Source organism: Dermacentor albipictus, chromosome 6 (assembly GCF_038994185.2).
Source record: "Dermacentor albipictus isolate Rhodes 1998 colony chromosome 6, USDA_Dalb.pri_finalv2, whole genome shotgun sequence".
NCBI lineage: Eukaryota > Metazoa > Arthropoda > Arachnida > Ixodida > Ixodidae > Dermacentor > Dermacentor albipictus.
Genome location: NC_091826.1, coordinates 91,598,927 through 91,622,140, shown reverse-complemented (window position 1 = coordinate 91,622,140; position 23,214 = coordinate 91,598,927). Strand labels below are relative to the sequence as shown.

The window sequence follows — 23,214 nt, the reverse complement described above, 5'->3', positions numbered from 1 at the left end:
ATCAACGATGCGATATTAACGACGGCTTTTCGCGCATTTAAACATGCGTTCTTGCGGCAGATAACCATACTCTCTCTCTCTCTCTCTCTCTCTCTCTCTCTCTTTCGTGTTTTTTTTCTATTCTTTTTTTTTTAAGCTGGCCCTTGTACACAGAGGCCTTTTCTGTAGCGATGCGTACTTCGGATGTGAGCTAAGTGCTTGGAAAAGATTGTTGCGCTGTGTATCTTGTCTACCGATAGCCACACAGAAATGCGTTTCATAGCTATATCCTCCAATATATACTAACAATATCAGAAATTGCTCATTACTTTGAATATAATCGTTCAATTATAGTTTAGGCTGGGGGGAATATTTTTGCAGACCCAGGACACCATGCTCGTAGAAAGAGCTTCTCGTGCTCGCTAAATTATTGCTCCGTTACTCACTAAGTCGATGTTTAGTCAGTATTGTATCTCTCTCTCTCTCTACGAGATGACGATCCTGCTGTTCTCCTCCGTGGCCTTCCTCGGAGAGGCGCCCGCTCTCACTCCGGCGGTGGCCTTCTGCTGCCTGTACCTGATCTCGGCCACCGACCTCGTCACCAGTTCAACGTCGCAGCTGCTTCGAAGCCGAAGCGTTGTGAGTCTCTTTCACCCTTTGAAAAGCAGTACGAGACTTCGTTGTGGAATGATTGCACATTGATCGGCTATTATGGCCCCGTCTCATGGACTCCGACGTTGTCCACGTCATTTGCCGTCGGCGACCCAAGCAATCCTCCTCTCCACACCCCCTTATCCTCGCCTCGCCGTCGGCTTCTAATAATTGCTGGCTTTATAAACTGCCACTAAAATTTGTAAACTCTATATCTGCAAACAAGAAGTGCTGGACATCATTGTGCTTCTGTATCAGCGCGCTACTACGGTTTTCCGTAGTCTTTGTTGATCGTTACAAGCTATTTTAGTTGGTATTGTAGCCAAGACACCGAATGTACTTTTCATTGAATGTCTGGGTACACTGTAACAGTGGATTTGTACTCGCGATTTCAGTGTGTGCGCGGACCGTATGCATGTGAATTGTCCGCAGGCACAGTGCCACCCCATGCCTCCGCTGGGTACATCATCAATTATACACATTCACTTCGTTTCTAAGAATTAACATCGCGCATCTACGTGGTGACCATTGTCAAGTTTAGCGGAATTTTTAAAAAAATATCGCCACTTGCAGATAGCATAATTATAGCGCTTAAGGCGGACATTACTTGCACGAGAAATCGAAACACATATTCAACTAATTGGTAGAATCACTAATTAACTTCTTAATAATTACTTTACGGAGCATATTTGCAATTTACGAATTGTAGCTTGCAAGGCGTGTCCATCTGGAATGAATTTCCAGAGCGACACCTTTGGAGACGTGCGCCATCAAACTCGTCGTAAAAATGCTGTGTTGTTCTCCTTGCTTCTTTAAGAAAACGCTCTGTTATTCATTGAAGCACAAAAGTAACCGGCACGCCCCCGTATTTGGTCCCACGTTTTGGGAAATAATATATCGAAAATGGTGTCCTCCTGCAGACTCATTTCTGGGGGATACGTATTGCAAACTCACTGGCTACAATTCGTAAATCACAATATGTGCCATAAAATAATTAATTAAAAAGGTAATTAGTCAAATAGTCGGTTAGACAAATCCGGCGTTGGAGGCGTCACCACACGCTGGTACAAAAAAAGGTTGCGAACCTTCAACCTTTGGTGGGAGTCCAACGCACGACCTTTTGTGTTAATTAAGGCGAAGTTAATTATGGCACAGTGAATTAAGGTTGAGTGAATTACGGCACTCGAACCCACGATCTTTGTTGGGAGTCGAACCCAGGACCTTGCGTTGTGGCACAATGCCTAAGCATCGCGCGGCGGTCGCAATGCTTTCGCATTCATCTACGTAGGGGTAACCAAGTACCCCTTGATCTTTTTTTTAAATACTGGCACAGGGGTCCAGTCTTGGCATGGGAATCCCGGGCCCCACAGACTCCTCTGGCGGACAGGATAAACGGTGTCCATTAACTACTATTGTATCGTCCCGCTGACATTACATCCTATCACTTTGCCTCCGCCTCCCCTTTCTCTTCAGCGTACGGCAGCAAACCATATTTCCCCTCCGGTTAACCTCCCTGCCTTTCCCCTTTCTTCTGTCTCTTTCTCTCTCTCCTGCTGACATATCTAATCTCATTGTCGTGCCTCGCAATTTTCGTACCGTCATTCGCAGAAACGCTTTTTTATGAACGAAACCGGAAACTTCCCAGGGCATCCGGTTGTGAACATGCGAAATGGGTCGCGATTTCGTACCGGCGCCTTCTGCTCGATACCATGGCGCTCCTATTATTCACTGTTGACGGCCGGTTGATCCTGTTAACAACGCGGGAGGAGCGTCGCTCTGACCCCTGAGAAAGCGCGAAAAGGAACAGCGTCAGAAAAGACATCGCCACAAGATTGCAGCCACGGTCTATTCACATGGTCATCCTTTCAACGTTGTCTTTCTTCCTCCCTGCACAGAGTAAAGCAACGGAGCAGCGAACCTGAAACTGAGAGTTTCTGGCTTCGCCCATCTTGTTGTTCTAACGCAGGTAGGCTTGGCGATGCTAAGGTACTGCGCATTCTTCAGCGAAGAAGAGCAACAAGACAGGCCGCCCTGTTTTCTCGAGACGAAAGCCGCCAAAGGTGAGTAAATACGCCGCCTTCTTTTTCAACGGAAGCAAGATGATGCAGTTTCTTTGGTACTATTCGCTATCAACACCGCTGTTTTATATTATTTTTCTGTCATATTGGTAACAGAAACGCCCGCCGTGCTGACTCAGCGTCTTTGACGTCGCGCTGCTAAAGAGTCCAAGGGCGCGGGATCAAATCCCGGAATTCGGCGGCCGCATTTCGATGAGCACGCAATGCAAATAATACCCACGTACCGTGAATTTGGTGCACGTTAGAGAACCCCAGCTGGTCAAAATTAATCCGAGGACCTTCACTACGCCATGACTCATAATCCAATCGAGGTTCTGTAACGTAACACTCCAGCACGTAATTAATTTACAATAGAAATGCGAGTCAGCAGATGTGTGATATAGTCGAGAAGGAAGTAATCATTCACCAGATGTACCAGATCGCTGAACTATTTACGTGCTATTCGCTTAAATAATTCATTGATTAGTTTAGGGAACATGCTCAAATTGCGAAATTAAAGCGAGTAATTGCTTGAAATATGTCCATTTAGTACGTATCAAAATACTCCCACCACTTACGAAACAACTCTCCTCAAATGACCTGCAAATCTCGAAATGCTGCAAAAAAGACAAAAAAAAAGAATTCATAATGTAGCCACAAAATGCATTAGACCCGCTGTGGTTGCTTAATGGATTTGGTGTTGCGCTGTTACGCACGAGGTCGCGGGATCAAATACTGGCCATGGCGGCCGCATTTCGTTGGGGGCGAAATGCAAAGACACCCCTGTACTTAGGTGCACGTTGAAGAACCCCAGGGGGTGAAAATGTAATCCGGAGTCCACCACTACGGCATGCCTCGTGATGAGATCGTGGTTTTGGCACATAAATCCTGTAAGTTAATTTAATTAAAATGCATTAGCTCAAGACTTCTTCAGTTTTTCGCATAGCTTTTGTTGCGTACTGCGGAATAAAGTTACATCTAAACTAACGCATTTCTCCGTAAATTTAGCTGAAGAATATTTCCGTGGTAATGGCTGGACTCCTCGTAAGCAAGCGTCTGTCAGTCTAAGGCCCGCTTTGTTTCCGCAATCATCACGAAATTGAGTTAGCTAATTAGTGATGATTACGCGTTCGCTGATGTCTGCTGCAGCTAAAAGACGTCTTGCCAATAAAGAAAGAAAGGCCATCTGTGTTACAAGGTAAAAAACGCGGGACAATGCAGCAGCAATATTAATTATAATAAATCATGTTTATTTAATAATAATAATAATAATAATAATAATAATAATAATAATAATAATAATAATAATAATAATAATAATAATAATAATGGTAATAATAAGAATTGTAGTAGTAGTGGTAGCAGCAGCAACAGCAGTGGTAGTAATAGCATTAGTAATGAAAGGACAGGAAAGGACGTCTGAACTGAACTGTCGTCGAGGGAGTCGGAACACTCCCGCTAAAACAGCTGGAAAACCTTTTTCCTTCGCAATTTTAGGTTTGAGAGGATATTCTTCAAAAGGCTTGTTTACCCAGAAAACGAAGCTTTCTTGAAAGCTATCTTCGTGTTATCCTTTAGACGTAACAGGTCACCGCAGACTCTAAACACCGGCGCATCTCTGTTAGCGTTAGAAGTCTCAAGGATGCGACCCACGTGCCTCTCCTGTGCACCCGTTTTCACGGTGGTAACATCTACAGGGGTGCACAATTTCTCACTCCATTGTTGCAAATAAGGTTGGAACTGGAATTGACAGCGCGCTCCTCTTCCTTTTTGTCACAGAAACTGTGCAATAACCGAAGTTCTGTGCAACATAAATTCTACGTGCACCTAGATGTTGAATATAAAAGTTCAATAAGATGTTCCATAATATAGTAAAACGAGTACTCCTGATAAGGATCACCGTGTTCGCAATATGCCCATTCTCGCCACCGAGAAGTCTTTCTTTCTTTTTCGAAATAGATTTTTTGAGTCAGCTAACCAAAATAAATTGAAAGGTGATTCAATCTCCGCTTGACGTCGATGAAACACGATGTCTTCCTGAGCGAGTTAGGTGTGAAAGTAAGGCAGAGTCGTCGAGCACTGCACCGCATCACATCACCCACCGTGACGTCACCCGTCGCATGAAGGGAGGAGCGTCAGACTGCTCAAATTATTTCGCTGCACTATACCTTTCGCTATCGGCCCACATTTTTTTGGACCGTGCAATCTCCGGGGTCGGTCCACGAAAGAGGCTTGAAATACGCATACGCGATACGAGAAAGCGGGGATAACTCGCGAAACCAGACACTATCCTAAAAAAAAGAATTGTCCAAAACCGAGCTGGGTGAAAGTCTAGCTTAGGTTACTGTTCGCCCTTAGAGTCTATCTAAATCAGGGTTCTCAAGCCTAAGTCGGTCATAGAAGCTCACAGGCAGTGCATAACACCATGTGTGCCATGGTTTCGCGTGTGCATTGAACGATTGCCGAAGCGTTTATGCAGTTAGCAAGAGAGAGAGAGAGAGAGAGAGAGAGAGATTTACAGAAAGGCAGAGTTAACAAAAAGTAAAGAACGCCAGTGTCCCGCGGAACAGTGGCGTAGCCAGACATTTTTTTTTTAGAAGGGGGTTAGAGGGGTTCTCTGGCCGCATACTAACGCAGAAATTTCGGGAAGGAGGACGGGGCACGTGTCCGGTGTGCCACCTTCCAGCTACACCACTGCCGCGGGCCGAATATTTAATGCGGGTCCTGTGTATGAGGTAACCACATCATAAGGTGCAGCCCTCCCTACAACATCGTCTTTTGTTGAACAGGCGAGGTGTTCATCGAGAAGTGCAACTTCAGCTGGGACCCGGACAAGCAGGGATTCGGCCTCCGCGGCATCTCGGTGCAGATCGAGCCAGGCTCCCTGGTGGGCGTGGTTGGATTCGTAGGTTCCGGCAAGTCATCGCTGCTGGCTGCCATCTTGGGAGACATGATGCGCACCCGAGGGTGGCTCGACGTCGGCGTGAGCGAAAATATACATATATATATTGTTGTTTCTGCCATGGAAAAACAAAACGCTTTGTGCATGGGATTCTTTAGCCCTACACGGGAAATAGTAACGGGCGACGTTCTGACCACTCGCGCATCGGGAGAGAGACGGTTGGAGAGCTTTGAGGGCCGGGGATGTACCCTGCACTGATGTGCCCCTATAGCTTAGCGTACAGTGAGCCCCCCCCCCCCCCCCCCCTGGATCCGCCCCTGGTCCTCTTTCACACACTGGTAGAAATGACCGTTTAAAAACAGATTAACCCTTTCGCGTTCATAGCAGTGCAGTGTGCCCAATATTATCACGCGTACATTGTTTTGCTCTTTGGTGGTGACCGTTTTCCACTGCACTGTCACTGGCGCAAGAAGCGCCAACTCTATTCGAAAACTTTTTTTAGTGTTGTCGCTGATTCTTTAACCGAAAGAGACCTGTCTGATTAGATCACGCTTGCGGCGTGACTAGCGTTGAATAGTTTCTCTTCTAGTACGCGAACGTCAGCGATTACGCTAGCATGTACGGCGATGCATGCATAAACACCAGAAGGACTTGACCCGCGAGATCAGGACACGTATGCGCCAAAACGTTCTTACGCTAGAATTATTCGTAAGTGTAAATTCCAGCCAATCGCGAACCTGGACATATCGTTAGCGAAGGAGACAGGCCAATGCAATGCATATGGGAACCACCGGCGCCCGTGCTCGCCGCCATCGTTGCACTTTAAGTGATGCTTACTTTTCTGGGCGCAAGTGAGAGAGAGAGAGAGAGAGAGAGAGCAGGAAGCAAGGAAAGGCAAGGAGTTTAACCAGATTTAGTCCAGTTTGCTACCCTACACGTGGGCAGGGGGAGTGAGAGAGAGAGAGAGATAGAGCAGGAGTCTATATCGCACTTTCACATGCACTAAGGTGCTGGATGTCTACAGTCGGATGTCTGCAATCTTCGCTAGAAGTCCTTGTAGCGAAGAAGCGCTCGAATTGCTTTCTGGGCTAATGAACTGTGAGGCCAGGTTCCCAAGATCTTTACTTCTGTGAATGATCTATCGTCCAGTCTATTCAAGGCACACTGGAAAGTTTGACATTGGTTATCAAAGCGAGAACAGTGGCACAGGAGATGACTGATGGTCTCTTCACATTTGCACTTAGCGCACATCGGTGGGTCCGCCATTCCAATACGATAGCTGTAGGAGTTAGTGAATGCTACTCCTACAAAGGAGCAAGTAATTCTTAAAAAACATACTTAGTGCAGTTATGTTACTTATTCGATTAAGCATTTGGATTTCTCGTAGAAGTAATGGCCGCCTCATCGAGTAGCTTAGAATAAGGGTTAGAGTCAGGCTACCTGCCACAGGCAATATTTGCAAATTTGGTGCACCTAAAAAAGAAAGAGAAATGAAAGAAGAAAGATAGGGAGGTCAACAAGAAGAAAATTCCTGTTTGCTACCCTACATGGCCACAAGCTCGCCAAATAAGGAGTTAGATCGTTAACACACCGTTTCGTCACTGTTTGTTTTTTCGCCACCATTACAACGTGACAATGTCAGCTAGAGTTTAGACGCCTTCGAAGCGCATCACGTCCGTTGTGCTTATGTCACTCGACGCTCTCGCAGGGGAAGGTCGCGTATGCCTCGCAGACCCCGAGCATCTACAACATGAGCGTGCGGGACAACATCCTGTTCGGCCTCAAGCTGGAGCCCCTGCGTTACCTGACCGTCCTCAATGCGTGCGAGCTGCAGACTGACCTCGCCTCTTTCCCCGCGGGGGACCTCACCGAGGTGGGAGAGAAGGTCAGTCTGATGGGCACTTGTCCGCATATGCTTGCACCACCGCCACCACCATTACGATTTTTTAAGTCCCCGAAAAGTTATCCTCGCTCAGTATGCTTACAACACCAGGCTAAATATGTAAAGCGATAGCAACAACTAGCCTCCAAGTGAATTTATTCGCAGAATGAACACTCAAGTAGGGCTGTACAACGAAAAGACCAAGAATGAAAAGCACAGTAGGACCGTTGTCACCTAATCACAGTACATGCAACTACTGCGGGTTGTACATCAGTGGGTTCCTGTACTTTTCATGTTGATTCTCTCCGTACTTTTCACACTGGTATTGTCCTTGCATAGTACTTACACAACTGTTCGTTCTGCGAATAAAAATAGGTGGAATACAACGCAGTCCTTATCGTTTCTCGCCTCTGCCCCTGTTTAACCTTGCGCTATAAGTCATTTCAGGGTCACCCGCCAACTAGACCCAACTGGTTACCTCACCAAGTTCTCCTTACGCGTCTCTTTATTTAAATTTATGAAAGCCTAATTCGCCCCTGTGTTTGGCTCCCCTTACATTGGGATATTTCAACGCCTTTATATTTCACGATATTCACTCACTGACTTACGAGTCTCAAGAGGTTGAGCTCCAACTCATTACGAGGCCCACAAGCTGCTCTGGAATTATTTCCAGCTGCGTGGCTGGAAATGCGTGGCTTGCCTGTAGCCCTACTCCTCTGTCTGTGTGTGATCCACTGTGCTGTAGAGTGCCTTCTTTCATCTTCGCTTTCACTTCCTTTTTTACTCTTCTCCCAGACGATATGCAAAACCTGCAAGTGCGCTTAATCACACATTTCGCACATTTCGTTTTACCTAACCAAGATGGCGCACCGCGGGTTAAATAGCAATTAAAGTGTCAGCGTGCGAACCAGTGAACAACATGTGGACCATTCCTCGTGCCCTCCATTCCTCGCACCGCCCAAACAAAAATTACATCGCGGCACATATTTCAGTCTACGAATTGCAGCCGGCGAGTTTTCAAGGCATATTCAATTGGAACGAATTCTTAGGACGGCAGCGGTTTCGAGATATACGTCGTCGAAATTACGGTAAAAATGCACTGTTGTTCCATTTACAATTTTATGAAAACGCTGTTTTATGCATTGAAGCACAAAATTAACTGGAACGCCGATGTATTTCGTCGCAAACATTGAAAACTATTATCTCAAAACACTAATAAATATTCTAATAGTCTAATAGTCCTAATAATTCGTTCCAAGTGGATTACGCCTTGCGAACTCACCGCCTACAATTCGTAAATTGAAATATGTGCCATTAAGCCATTATTTGCAAAGTTAATTAGTGCTATTAGGTTACTTATTCGAGCAAGCATACGAATTTTAGCAGTAGTAATGGCCGCCTCATCGAGTAACTGAGATCAAGAGTTAGAATGAGGCTACCTGCCACAGGCAATATTTACAAATTTGGTGCAGCTAAAAAAAATGTGAAAAAACACCTGGTATAGTTCTCGCGCCGCTGCTGCAGCTGCGGGTGCTGTCGCTTGATTATCCGTGTCAATCAACTGGTCAGTTATCGCCGCTACTGCAGATTGCTTTATTTTATTTTATTTTTTACGCGCAACTAAGCGCTCGTCACTCAGTGCCCATCTGTGAGACATGCGCTGGTTTGCTTCCTGTACACAGCCACATGAGACGAACAAAAGATGAAGTCAGTGAAAGCGTATGGTAAATTACTTGCGGTTCGTAATAGAAATGCAGAAATTACAAGGTAAATGGAAGCGAAAGTGGACGACAAAACTACTTGACGCCAGTGGGAGCTGAATCCCCACACTCGCCATTACGCGTGCTATGCTCTACCAATGGCGAGGTATAGCCTCGATGCCTTGAGGTAGCATACGAGCGTTTATTAGCCACTTTGCCGCCTCCTCATTTTACATACTACCTAACGATTTGCTCGTTCTCGGCCAGCCCTCCAGAAGAGCTACGTGCAACTGTGACAGACGGAGTACAGGAAACACAAACGTATTCATATATATGTCATACGTATTTATCTGTGCTTGCACCTCTCAATATCGTTCTTCCCTCGGCAAGCATCATACATCGTCTTCGTACTTATGATTTCTCACACGTCGACATCTCGCACAGTGCATCCGCCTGATTTAGTGTTTGCATTTCGGCATAGCTTGTGAATGGGGCGAGCTTCAAGCTAGGCGTGCGGCCTGATAAACCTCTCGGGTTTCTTTGCGATAGCAATTATATAGTTGAGCGCGGCCGCGTGAGCCCCCTGTCTTGGAAGTTATCTGCAGTGGGTTCGAAGGCCAGGTGACCCGAGATGGCTGATGGCTTCGTGAGTGCTGTGCTCTCGCACGCCTAGTTCGCCTCGAAGCAAGCGGCAGCAGGAAGGAAAATTTGCTTGCCGCTGCTGTCACTCTCCATCACGACACCGTTCTGGCAGCGTGTGTCCGCGGTCGTCGAGCGAGATGTGCGCGTGTTTGCCTGCGCACGTGTGACACCGTGCTTGTTAATTCAGCTAGCAAGCGGTCGGTTGCAGCAGTTTATACAGCTGTCAAAACTACTAGCCTTGTTTCTCATTGCTGTCTAATAATTTTGCGATCGCAATCAATGCTTCGCCATTCGAGCGACACTGCGACTGTCTGTCTGAGTAAACGTAAACATTGCATTAAATTACGTTGTCACCTGCGCGGCACAATGCTGTAACACTTCTTGGCCGCAGTACAAAAAGTCAGCCGTCGTGTCATCGCTGTCTCCATCATGCAGTCGACGTCACCGTTGTCGTCGCCTTGCTGTTGTCGCCACACACAGACGATTCCGTGCCTTACAGAAACACATTTGATCATCATTGTAGCGTTGTGCAGAAACCTACGCGATGAAGGATAGCTATCTACATGCAAAATGCTTCGCATAATATCAATTGCCGCTGTGTGCAGGATCTGCATATTTCTTTTTTTTTTTTGTAGATAGCCGCAGAATAATTTTTACCTCTGAAAAATGTATTGCAGAAGGTAAATTCCATTAGTTGCTTGTCAATACGTTCTAAATATTTACCTTGGGATATGGATGAAGAAAGATGCATGACGCTGAAGCTTCGCCTCCAAGAGAGAAACGTGATAGCATTCAAAGATCCCCGACTACTTCTCACTCTTCCGGGCAACTGGCGCGTATGTAACCGTAATGGTTACCGGGAAACGCTGGCCGCGAACGCTATGCTCGAAGGCGGGCTTTCTATAGAAACGCGGCCTCTTGCGTGGGCCGCGATGCGGTGGAGGTGAGCTCCATATGGAGGTACTGCAAGGAACTGGGCGCACAAATCCGTGGCCCTGAGATACTGTCGCGCCGGCGCGCGCAAATGGCGGACACCATGGCTGGTCTATGTATGGTATAAACGCTGTAAAAGGGTTTTCTTTGAGCTTTCGCGTATAGTCAAATTACAATCCGACGTTATCGTGTCTGTAGGTTGCGTTTAAGTCGTACTTTATGATTTTTCTGCATATTTTAGCTTGAAAAATCCAATTGGTTCAGTAGCTTCCTTGCGCCACATGAAGGCCCTGGATATAGGTCATTCGAATATATTTTGCCAAAACGACGTCCGACACCGCATGTTCTGCGACACGCGGCCCTTAACGCTATGGCGTTAAAACAGACCAAATCGCAGAAATCGGTCGATGTCAGCAGTGTGATCTGTTTTCGATAGATGTGATGTGGGTCAATGATGTACAATTCAGCTCTACAGAGGCCGTTACGACTGTCTCGTTCAACCTATCATCTGAGATTTCTACATGTAGTATATCTTAAAGGTTCGAAGCCGCTCTCGGAGTACGCCGACCACAATGTTACAAATGCGAGTCAAATGCGCCTGTAAAGCGTGCTCTGCCACAGTAAGCTTCTTATTGTTGTGAAGCCCTTAAGTTACAATGAGTGTGTCTTAAAGGTGCGGAGTACTCCGACCACAACGTAACAAACGCGGGTCAAATGCGCCTGTGAAGCGTGCTCTGCCACACTAAGGTTCTTACTGTTGTGAAGCCCTTAAGTTACAATGAGTGTATTTTAATGGTGCGAAGCCGCTCTCGGAGTGGTGGTGGTGGTAAACATTTATTACTTGAGCCTTTTTACAACATTACTTGTGAGGGGACTCTGGAGCGCGTAGGGTGTCCGGGAGTTTGTGCCCCTCGGCGACCCTCAGAGCCCAGTCCACCAGCCGTATTTGGTCGGCTGGATTGGAGCTAGACACCGCGGTCTCCCATCCCTCGACGTCGGTGAGTTGCCACTCAGAGGGTGGCTGGAGCTCAGGGCATAAGAACATTATGTGATGGAAGTTGGCTCAAGGCGTGCCGCAGAGCGTACATTCCTGTCGATATAGGCCTGGATGAACCAGGGCGAGAAAAGCTGGAGAAAGATAAGTTTGTGCCTGAAGCTGGCGCCAGGTACTTTGTTGGAATTTTGTTAAGGATTTATCTGGGGGAGGATATCTCAACCGCATTTCACGGTAGTGGAGGGTGATCTCGGTGATATTCGAGCAATCGGTCTCTGGCGTTATCCAGGTCGTCGGACGGCGTGGACTCGGTTGACAGCTACTCGAGCGATAGAATGGGCCATCTCATTGCCTGGATGGCCTGCGTGCGCGGGCACCCAGATGAGCTTAATTAGTCTGAGGGGGGTCTCTGCTTATGACAAAGGCCTGCACTAACTTTCTTAAGTCATGCTCTACGCCGACCACAATGTTACAAACGCGGGTCAAATGCGTCTGTAAAGCGTGCTCTGTCACACTAAGATTCTTATTGTTGTGAAGCCCTTAAGTTACAATGACTTGATTTTTTTTTTCGCCCTATTTGTGGCAGTAGATGTTAATCATGTGACCAGGAATGATGCACAAGAGACAACTGATGATAGGCAGCTATGAGCGTAGGAAGCTTCATAGGAAAGTGGAACTCGTTTTAATTAAGGATAACAGTGCTCAATGCTAAAGTCCTTTCTAAAGTAATCTAAAGTATGTCATTAGCGCCATGAATTTGGCCTAAAAGTCTGCCATCGTTTGTAGAATTCGCAAAGAAGTGATGTGGAATTGCAAAGCATTGCAGCGTTATTCCTGACCAGTTGTTTTTTGAAGACGTCATTTGGATAGTTTAGAGAAGACAGCAGGTCTGTCATTCTATCGGTATAATAACAAAGGTAAGAAATAAATGGAGGAGGGGTAGCACATAAAGCACAGCCAGAAACTTCTCTGACGTCGCACTACGTAATGATTTGTTTGTGGGCTAGGCAATTAGTTTTTGATAATGGTGAACGCATTTTCGGACAGTAAGGCGACGTTCACTGCGACGCGGTACGAAATAACTTTCTGATGTTACACTTCGCCGTCTTACGAACGTCACTGATTAATCTAGCCTATGTATTACTATTATCTCGTTAGGCATCTCCGTTTTAGTACCAGTGCTGAAGCACCCACCCAATATTGCCGCTGGAATATCTGCTGCCCTGCAGTCAAAACTAACGTTGAAGTATTAAATGCACTCGCATTCGACGCTTCATGAATGAAATAACGCGAAGTGCTTATCCGCTTATGCCGCGAGGCCTTCACATTCAACCTGGGACCCACGTATAGCAGGATAACTGTAAAATCCTGTGCACGGTACGTGAATCCGCACAAATATAACTGCACACGGGCTTCTTGTGACATCACTCTATGCGCGCGTTCAGATATCAGTGCTTCCCACTTGGTTTCTTCTGCCATTGGGACCACATTAAGCGGAACAATGATGAAAGCGCCGATCACTACAGCTGCAGTGCTATTTAAAACCTTGGCGCAGAGCTTCAGACGCACACGACAGCCGTAGAGTTCGGCACAACGTAACTTATGTACGGTCATCAGCCAGTGATACAGACTATTCCAAACGCTGGTGACACGAGTCACAGGTCGTGGAGCTGGATTTTTAGCTGGTCCAGAACGCCTCTCGGTGAAACGAAGCTCTGTAAATCACCGACTGCATTGGAGTTTCTATGCCTTCGGGAAAATGTGAATCCATATCGCGGGGCAGTTGTCTCATAAAAAATATATAATACTCGGCAGACATATACATGTGCTATACTTGGAATAAATACATACTCGGCAACAGATAGGATGCATGAATCTGAAGGCTCGTGCATCGCTATGGGACGTAGAAGGGAGAGAGAGAGAGAGAGAGAGACATTGAGAGGGAGTTCTTTAATGAATAGTGGAGAGGTTTGCTTGGCGGGAGGTCTATAGAATAGGACATAGAAGACGAACAAAATTAACGAGTTAAGAGACAACGCTGTGGGAGGAGTGCATACCGGCACCAACGAACAAGCCTGCAGAGCCCACTGCGCAAATTTCGTAGTCAACTCAAGCACGGCTCTGCTTGATCTCACGGTAGTACGGCTTCAAGTGTACTAACCAGAGCTGCTGCCTCATCCTGCGCACTCTGGGTTCAACGTTCCGGAATGCGGCGGCTGTTTTCAGGGTACAACCCTGAGCGGAGGCCAGCGGCAGCGTGTCGCCCTCGCCCGGGCTGTGTACAGCGACTCCGACGTGTACCTCTTCGACGACCCCCTCAGCGGGCTCGACGCTCAGGTGGCATCCAGGGTGTTCAGGCAGGTCATGGGACCGCAGGGACTGCTCCGCAGAAAGGTCAGTATTGGTGATAAATACGCGTACACCAACCAAGTCCTAGGAAGGTAGCGACGGGGGGTCATTAGTCGGAATCGTTCCTACTGTAATTTGGAGCAGTCCTTAATCATTATACTTTGATGTTCATGGCATATCGCGTCTGTACAAACTCGTTTACGATTACGCTTTTCTGCTGTGCGTACGTGTATTACAATCGTGCGTAATTAAAATGTACGCTTGACTTCTTAGAGCTTTCTGTGAAATAAGCCTTCCCTAGTATTAAATGTCAAAGAAGAACAGACTGTTCAAGATTAACGTTGCAAATAAAATAAAGATTGAGTTTTATCTTAGGAGGATAGGGCCATGTGGGAGTTGCGTCTTAAACTTAGGTATTTTACGCTTCACTCATAAACTGGGCTGAGCTCTGGGGCACAAAAAGCTTAGAGAGAACCGGCAGTTCACTTTTATTCATCCATCCTTACCTATAAGTAAACGTCCTTAACGAAAACTGTTCTGTACTCAACACAAAACAAAAAAGTGCATGGTTTTTGCTTAGGGTAGATGAAGTTCCGTTCGCACAGGTGCTGGCTATCTTGGCAATACTAAATGCATGAGTAGGTATAACAAGTCTCACTCATTTCCTCGGCCCATTCTCCACATATCAATTTTTGATATTGACGAGGCGTAACGTTATTTCTAGCAGTTCAGTACATGCTGAAACTGTCCAACACAGTCGAAAAGAAATCTGCTGTCGTAATGTTTAGTTTTCGCCGTAATACCGAAAGTATTACTTATTATAAGATCAACTTACTGTTTGGTTCATTGATTAACATCCCAAAACAACACAGGAACCAAGAGAGATGCCGTAATGCAAGGCTGCGGATTGATTTTTGCCAGCTAGTACTATTTACCCTACTGTTACATCGTAGGTCGGACACTGCGAAAGCACTGCGCTTGACGCAGGCGAGGCAGACACAAGCTGACAAACTGGAAGAATGGGCGTTTATTTGCAGTGCACGTCAAAATATAAAGACAGATTAAGGAAGGAGGGGAAAGGAAACAAAGTAAGAACATAAGATAGGCAACCAGATTGGCACATGTAGCTGTCGACTTCATCTGAGGAATGATAAGAACACTGCAGTTATAACACACACACTTAAAGCCATGTGCTTTACTGTACACCGTACGCCTAAAACCGTAACGCAGCAACACGTGTGTGTTGCTGCATTAGGCCGCCGTCCAAATGTGGCCGTTACGGTTGAGAATGGCCTTTCGCGACCTCGAACTTAGCAGCAGGAGACCACTGTAGCACACCCAACGCGTCGAGTCATACTCGGTTGCAGCGACCCAAACTTCACGAGTGCGAGTTGACATTGTGTCATGAGATGAAAGCCAACCCTGTCGTAGTATCAGCACTTTTTTATGAAGAGCCTGACAGCCTGTAGTTATGACAAGGCTATAGTACCGTCCTGACGACGGAGCTGTCCGTCGTCACGTCAAAAGGTCAGCCTTACGATGGGAACCTTCTTCAACAATTCAACTGTTTGGTGTTAGCGAGGGTCACAAAAACGAGGTACGACTGTCGTGTAAAATGCACCAAAAAAGAAAAAAAAGCGACAGCCGTGAAGCGCCTCGTACACGGCGCTCATTTTTGCCTACGCAGACTCGCGTCCTTGTCTGCAGTCAAGGGAACCTGCTGAAGCACGTGGAACGGATCCTGCTGGTGCACGACAGGCGCGTCTTCAGCTTTTCGAACCTGAGCTCGCTGCTGCTCGACCCGAACGCCCCGCAGACGCTGCGAACCAGTCAGGTCCAGCAGACAATGCCCGTGCAGACGACGAAAAGTACCCGGTACGTCTGGTGAGCGTCCGTTGAAACGGAGATTGTGGCCTCTGAGATATTAAGCACATATTGAGATATTTGCACAGGTGGTCTTCCCAGTGTCTAACTTTAAGAAAACCATGAGGCTTAGGGCCAAACAATGAAATGTTCCTTACCTCAGTAAGGAAGCCTTCATTGTGGTGAGGCCACCTTATGTCACTCTGAAAGCTTCCCTACTGAGGGACCCTCGGTGAAGGCTTCCTTGATGCTTCCTCAGCGTAAGGAAGCTCCGAAGCTACCTTCATGCGTCCTCACGCCGCTCCTGGCCCTGAACGAGCGCTTCAGCTCACTGCTTAGCTACGTGATGCTTACTTCCGCATGCGCGCTGTCGCCCACCTGCGGAGAAGTGCGAGTTTGGTACGTCTTGCCATGCATCTTCGTTTCAGTTACGCGTGTGGCATGATAGCGCTGCTAGGCGTTGCTAGGCGTTGCACGACGCCGGCGTGCCAGCGTTGCTGGAGCACATCAAGTTTTGCACTGTGATGTGGTACTTTTTTGCGTTTAGTGAACAAAACTAAAAGAAAGCGTCCACGAATCTCTATATTAGCTCTTCAATTTAAAAATTGTGCGACGATACAACATTTCTTTATTGAATAATGGTGTTAGGGTAAAGCTTTTAAGCGATAATCTCGAACCCAGGCATGCGGCAACCGCTCCTTACGTGAGGACGGGTGAAGGGAGCTTTCAGAGTATGCTTGCTTCCTCCATCGGTCCTTCGCTGTAAGGAGACCTCACGTAAGGTTAGGAAGCGCTCTTAGGAAATGAACGTTTCATTGTTTGGGCCTTAATTTTGAGCACCCTGTATATATCAAAACAATTATTATTATTATTATTATTATTATTATTATTATTATTATTATTATTATTATTATTATTATTATTATTATTATTATTATTATTATTATTATTATTATTATTATTATTATTATTATTATTATTATTATTATTACTAGTCCTTTTCTACTTTGCGTCTACGGCTGTCTAACCGAATAAACCGGGCCGATCTCGGAGTGAACGTAAACGAATGTGGTGACTTGGCCGGCTGACCCTGATGCCAGTGCACGATTTGTGTCGTCTGAATGGTTTTAACGGGTTTTGTAACGAGTGCCGATCCTGTACGTGGCACAACGTCACACCACCCACACGCCTCCCAGCAGTTAACCAATATAGCTAACGAATAATCCTCTCCAGTTGCATATGTCTCAACAGGTCTACCGAGGAGCTTTCGCATGACTTTGCCGTTCTTCCTCCTGCGGTTTCTCCCCTATTGCCCTTTTTCTCCCTTTTTGTGCAGCCCCTTCTGGAGTCTAAGGGTTAAACAACCAGCGCGAAGCAAAGTCTCATTGAAGAGGTTAATCTGCCCGCAGAATTAACCTACCACTCCAAATGAAATAAGGGCACAAACCATTGTGACATCCATTTCATGTACACGCACTCACAGCGGCGGAGGAAGAGCACGTCTCGTTGAAGTATGTCCTCCTGATGAGATTAGAGACGTTGCGCGTAACGCACTGGAAGATCTTATCCACTACCCAAGCCGGTGCCCCGGTTAATCCGCGGATTCAAAAATGGCGAATTATTATAAGAACTGAATGGCTTGGAATAGGGTGAGAAAAAGTTATCACAGGCCCGGTGATCATCCTAAAGGCGCAGTCGATTTTGATGCGATAGACAGGTTGAGATAAAGGGACGTGAGCCGCTTCCTTACACGAGGTCCAAACCTCTACTTGCGTTTTGCTGGGACCCAAGCGGGCTTGCAGAACCTAAGCCTTTTACATATTTTAAGCTATGAAGCTGGCTAATGCCTCTCGTATTCAAGGCGTGTTGCAGTTCACTTTGATTTTCTTTTTCTCGTAGAAAGAACCGTGCTGATTCCGGTCAAGAAATACACCGAGGAAAGGTTACCATCGATGAAAGCTTACAACCGCAAAAGGTGAGAATTTCTCTGTTTAATGTGGGAGCAGCATCATGAAAAACAACCTTACATGCATACTGTAACGCCGGCTGCTGCGCATAGCTTATAATAATAATAATAATAATAATAATAATAATAATAATAATAATAATAATAATAATAATAATAATAATAATAATAATAATAATAATAATAATAATAATAATAATAATAATAATAATAATAATAATAATAATAAATTCTGGGGTTTTACATGCCAAAAACAACATATGATGATGATACCCGGCGTAGTTGGGGACTCAGGGTTAATTTTGACCACCTGAGGTTCTTTAACGCGCACCCGTCGCACCTTACACACGGGCGTTTTTTGCACTTCTCTCCCATCAAAATGCGGCCGCCGTGGCCGGGATTTAATCCCGCTCCCTCGAGCATAGCGGCACAACGCCAAAGCCACTACTCTAGCACAGCAGGCATGGATTCGCGCTTCATTACAGCTAATGGCGCTTTGTGGTGTGACAGAAAGTTGCGATTGATCGGTTTCGACTTCTTTGGATGCGGAATAACTTTTACACAATGTTGCCATTAGATTGCTATTGAATAACATTAAATTTCCTTACATCCTAGCCGCGAAGCTCTTCTCGTTCCAATTTCTGTGGCTGTGTGGCACGGGAATTCGTGTCTACAGCGCAGTTAATGGAAGCAAATTGAAGCAGAGATTGGAAATTTGCACCTCCCGCTCGTGATTATTTCGTAATTGAAATGAGCAATGAACAGACTGAACTGTTTTTTTTTCGCATTTTATTATTCAACTGGTATGTTTGTGAACTGACTACATGAACTATATTTCTAGCTTCCCGTCATCTACGCTCATCTCTAAAACGGCTCCTACAGGCAACGTTAAATAGGTTCAGATGGCTAGAGCATTGCTTCGAAGCTTCAGCTACATATCTTTGAAAAAAAAATGTCTCATACCTGCTCATATCCACGTAAAAAAGATTGCTCATGCTACTCTAATACGCCCTAAAATTGAATATGCTGCGTCGATTTGGGACCCCGATCAGGCTTACGTTATCTCTAACATCAAATCCTTGCAGAGCCGTGCTGTTCGCTTTATTTTTTCGGACTACTCATCCTATACAAGCGTCTCAGAACTAAAAAAAGTACGCCCAACTGGAAGACCTATCCTATCGCCGTAAACTTGCTCGTTTAACACTTTTCCATAAGCTTTATCACCATCCATCTCTTCACGACGATTTCTTTCAGTCACACCATACCATCTTTCAACGACGTGATCATTATTTCAAAGTTAAACGCGTAAAGTGCCACTCATCCTCTCAGGCAAAACCTTCCTCGCACGATCATTCAGTGGAACAATTGGCCATCGCCGTCGCCACAGAAAGTGACACAAAAACATCCCAAGACTTACATCGCTGTGATGTAAATGTGTAATAATATTTTCTTCATTGTTCTTTTGTTCAACCTTTCCTTTCGTATTATGCTTTACGTTTTCATTGCTGTTTTTTATTATTGCTCCATGTATTGTTGTTGCTTTTTCTAATGTATACAACGTTATTAATGATTGTATCGCCCCCCCCCCCCCTATGTAATACCCTCCCCGTGAGGGCCTTTAGGGGTAACATGAATAAATAAGTAAATGAGCGCACGCAAATTGAACCGAACTCACTTTTTAGATTTATCGCCTGCCCCGTGGACTTCATGAAATCACTGCCGTCACCTCTCTCGCGGAACTTTTTTTGTATTAGAACCGTTTCTGCAGAGGAAGCCTTCCCAGGGGCTACCAGGATGACTCTTACTCCTAAAGCAAGCTCATGCTTCATTACTTGTCAATGCTTAAGCAGCCCCGAACAGACGCTGTCAGAGTTCATGACATGACAGAAACATTTTAACATAGCATTTTGCTAGACTGCTTGGTGCATATCGACTGCTTCGGCCAGCAAATCTTAACTGCCTTGGGACAAGAACAGTCTGCGAAATAGTAATTAGAGGCGTGAAATTAAGAACTAACTAACCTGAAGACTATGAAAGTTGGATCACGGGCAACAAGCTCTATAAGTCGCTTTTGTTGTATCTGCATAAAACTGGCGTCGATGCTTACATTCGATTTCATCCTGAGATCATGCCACGTGGCAACCCAAGCGAATGATAAAAAGAAGAAAGCTTTAAGACAGCGGTGCTCTTGTTTTCTCTTCTGTCGTCCTTGTCTTACGCTGTCCTGGCCAAACCAATGGACGACACAGGAAGCTAGTTCATAAATTTCAAGATGGTGTTGCTGCGTTTACTTGATTTTCTTGTCTTTGGTAGCCTATACGAAACCTCTGCTTACTATGAAACTCAACTCAGTGGCATTCACGAGACAGAAAGAATGTGTACCACAAGGCAGGGAGGTTAACCAAGAGGTAGTTTCGGCCGGCTACGCTGCGCGGGGGAATGCGGTAAAGGGATAAAAATAGAAATAATTAAGTAACATAAAGAAAGAGGATATAATGCAAAGGAAACGCCATGCGCCATATAGCGATAGCACGTAACCTTCTCGAAGTGTGTTGTGTAGTCTCCGTAGACTTTAAAAACTCGAGCAACGCATACATAGGCTTCCGCGCGGATCGATTTACGTTGGGAACGCTCGCCTACAACTTTCTATTCTGATATCGTACATAATATTTTTTATACTGTTAACATTTCTTTTTCTCTCTCTCTCGTCTTGGCAAGAATGATCAGGCCTACTACAGAAGATTGGGTCACTAGTATAGGAATGAACTTAGTTGCGACGCCCAGTCTATCAAGCATTGCATAAACCACTTGCCTCTCGGCACTATATCGTGGGCATATGCAGAGAAGGGCTATGATTGTCCCGCCGCAGTAGCGTGTTTTGCATAGGTGTGGCTGTCGGCAGTTGTATCGAGAGAGGCGTAGCAGATTTAGACTGTGTGGTACAGTGCGAAGCGGGACAGGAGACACAAGGGACACTGTGTCCCCTGTCCCGCTTCGCGCTGTACCGCACAGTCTAAAATGGAAAACCAACTAGCCCAAGCCATCACCCTTCTAAGTACAACTTTGTGTGTCCGCGTCGTGGTCACTGGCATTCAAGACGCGTTACCTACTCGCGCACTTCGAATGCTGGTGTTCGCGGTAAGCGTGAGCTTGCTATCCTGCTGGCAACTGACAGATCTGCTGTTCACTGCACTGGCGCGCGCGACAGAGCTCGCTGGAGGTGGTGCGCCGCCTGCTGGCCTTCTCGGGCACGTGGAGCTGGGTGGCCATACTGCTGTTCGTGGCGTGCGCCGGCGCAGTCGCCGGCCAGCAGTTCCTCATCCGCGGCTGGACCGACGCCGTGGCGAGGAGGGGTGCGGACGAGGACGGGAGCCGCGCGGACGCCGCCTGGGTGGCCGGTCTCGTCCTGGTCTCCTTGTGCGACGGTAGGCGAGCGGCGGCGATGCGCGCTGCGTAGAAAAAAAGAAACAGTCGCGGACTTCAGCTACTGTACTCCGGCTCTGAACTCATTTACAGTTACAACAACAAACGCGGCGATCGCCCCGAGTTCTGTACGGTGCGTACAACGACGTATATGCTAGACCGGAGTACACGTCCACGTGCGCCACGGCCATCAAGAGCTAGTGGCTTGGCGGGTTAGACTCCGCACAAACTATCGCGTACCGGAAATGAAGGATAGATCGCAGTGGTTAGCGCGACCAGCTATACCAACACCGTATATGCAGGTTTTACAAGCGCACGCTTTAGAGAGGAGAGAGAAGTAGGCATGAAGTGGGCGCTAACTCCGCTAACGCGCAGTCTAGGGTGTGCGCTTGTAAAACCTGCAAATGTGGGCCAACTAGCCCAGCAAAGCATTCTGTCAACATCATATAGCTTCAGAGGCATATGTTCGAATACCAGTGGTGGGAAACCCTTCTTATTAACGCGAGTCATTGAGCTAACCGGTACATTATTTGGAAGCAAGCAGTGCTAAGAACGGGCAACAGACAAAACACAGTGCACCGACTGAAAGGTTTACTACATGAAAGCGGTCGACCGTTTTCACGCTTACAAACAGGCTTCCCAGAAGACTTCCGGTTAAGCCCTCTGGAAGAACGCAAGTTACAATATCCTATACATTTACAGAACGCTCCAGCTGGCATAAGTTTTGCTAAGAAGTTGGAATGTTCTACAAATTAATTTTATTGTTCAGTGCCACAAAAAAATCCCATACATGAGATCTACACATGCCGCACTTTCTTTATATCTGAACACATAAAAAATATGTGCCTACAGTAAATTATGCGCAAAATACTTCCGTTTTCTTGGCAAACTTGACTGTCAGAAATGCATGACCGGAAGTTTTCTGGGGTCATGAATGCACTGCTGCCACAGCGCGGATGAAAAAGGTATAAGCTTCTGAAGGGGAAGAAAACAGACGAAAAGCAATAAGATCAGAAAGATAGCAGTGAATCTTCTGAAAACGACGCCTGCCTTAATCGCAAAGGTATCTTCGCCTCGCCATGGGCTTGAGTTTGAGGCATAGTAATGAAGAGCTGGCCTCACGACGGCCGTAACAGAGACACAAAACAAACCCAGTTTCTAGCTTATCACAACTGTCCAGGCAAAAAAGTGGCACGGGTGACGATGGGATAACCCAGCTCAAAAAAAAATTATGCGCAGAGAATGTCTCAACATACTTTTCTAGTCGTTCGTGAGCCTGTCGTCTTTTAGTAGTGACATTACCAGAAGCTGTGTCTTTCCCATTCCCCCGGTGTAGGGCAGCAAACCGGACGTTATTCTGGTTAACCTCCCTGCCTTCTACTTTTCTCTTTCCTCCTCCTCCTTGTCATTAAGTGGGAATCAACGTTAATGTGACGACCCCACGAAAAATTGTATCGCTACAGATTTCTTTTTGCTGCGACAGCTTTACTCACCAAACTGCGACAAGAATTTTAATCATTATGACAAATAAAGCCTGTTGTGCTCTTCGAATGAAAAAAGAAAACAATGCGCTGACTTTCAACGAACACTGTCGACTGGTTTCAGATGTCACACCCTAGGATTTAAAGAAAGACAAACCTAGCAACCAAATTGCAAGGTGGATTTTACCCTATGTGTGCGCTGTAGTACGCGTAAGCCCTTTTTTCAAATGAACGAAGAGATTGCGCGCTATAGATGTAAGCAGACCATAACAGGGACGCCTTACGAACGGCAATCCAATGAGAAGCGGCGAGGCGAAGTGCACTGTAGCATTCTTCGTTCTTCCCCATCAAGCCCCCGTGCTGTACCGTTAGAAATCTTTGCGTTCAAAGCA

At 46.2% G+C, this 23,214-nt stretch overlaps 1 protein-coding gene across 3 annotated transcripts in view; it reads left to right on the top strand.

The window, feature by feature from the left end:
• The window catches only part of LOC135897668 (ATP-binding cassette sub-family C member 3-like), a 94,339-nt gene that overhangs the window by 44,279 nt on the left and 26,846 nt on the right, over positions 1-23,214 (top strand). For all 3 annotated transcript variants that reach the window (XM_070541045.1, XM_070541046.1, XM_070541047.1), the window contains 8 exons: positions 472-618; positions 2,597-2,690; positions 5,477-5,670; positions 7,298-7,474; positions 13,967-14,134; positions 15,777-15,964; positions 17,852-17,927; positions 21,127-21,343. In XM_070541045.1, the coding sequence (XP_070397146.1) occupies positions 472-618; positions 2,597-2,690; positions 5,477-5,670; positions 7,298-7,474; positions 13,967-14,134; positions 15,777-15,964; positions 17,852-17,927; positions 21,127-21,343 (1,261 nt within the window). The remainder of the gene's footprint in view (positions 1-471; positions 619-2,596; positions 2,691-5,476; positions 5,671-7,297; positions 7,475-13,966; positions 14,135-15,776; positions 15,965-17,851; positions 17,928-21,126; positions 21,344-23,214) is intronic.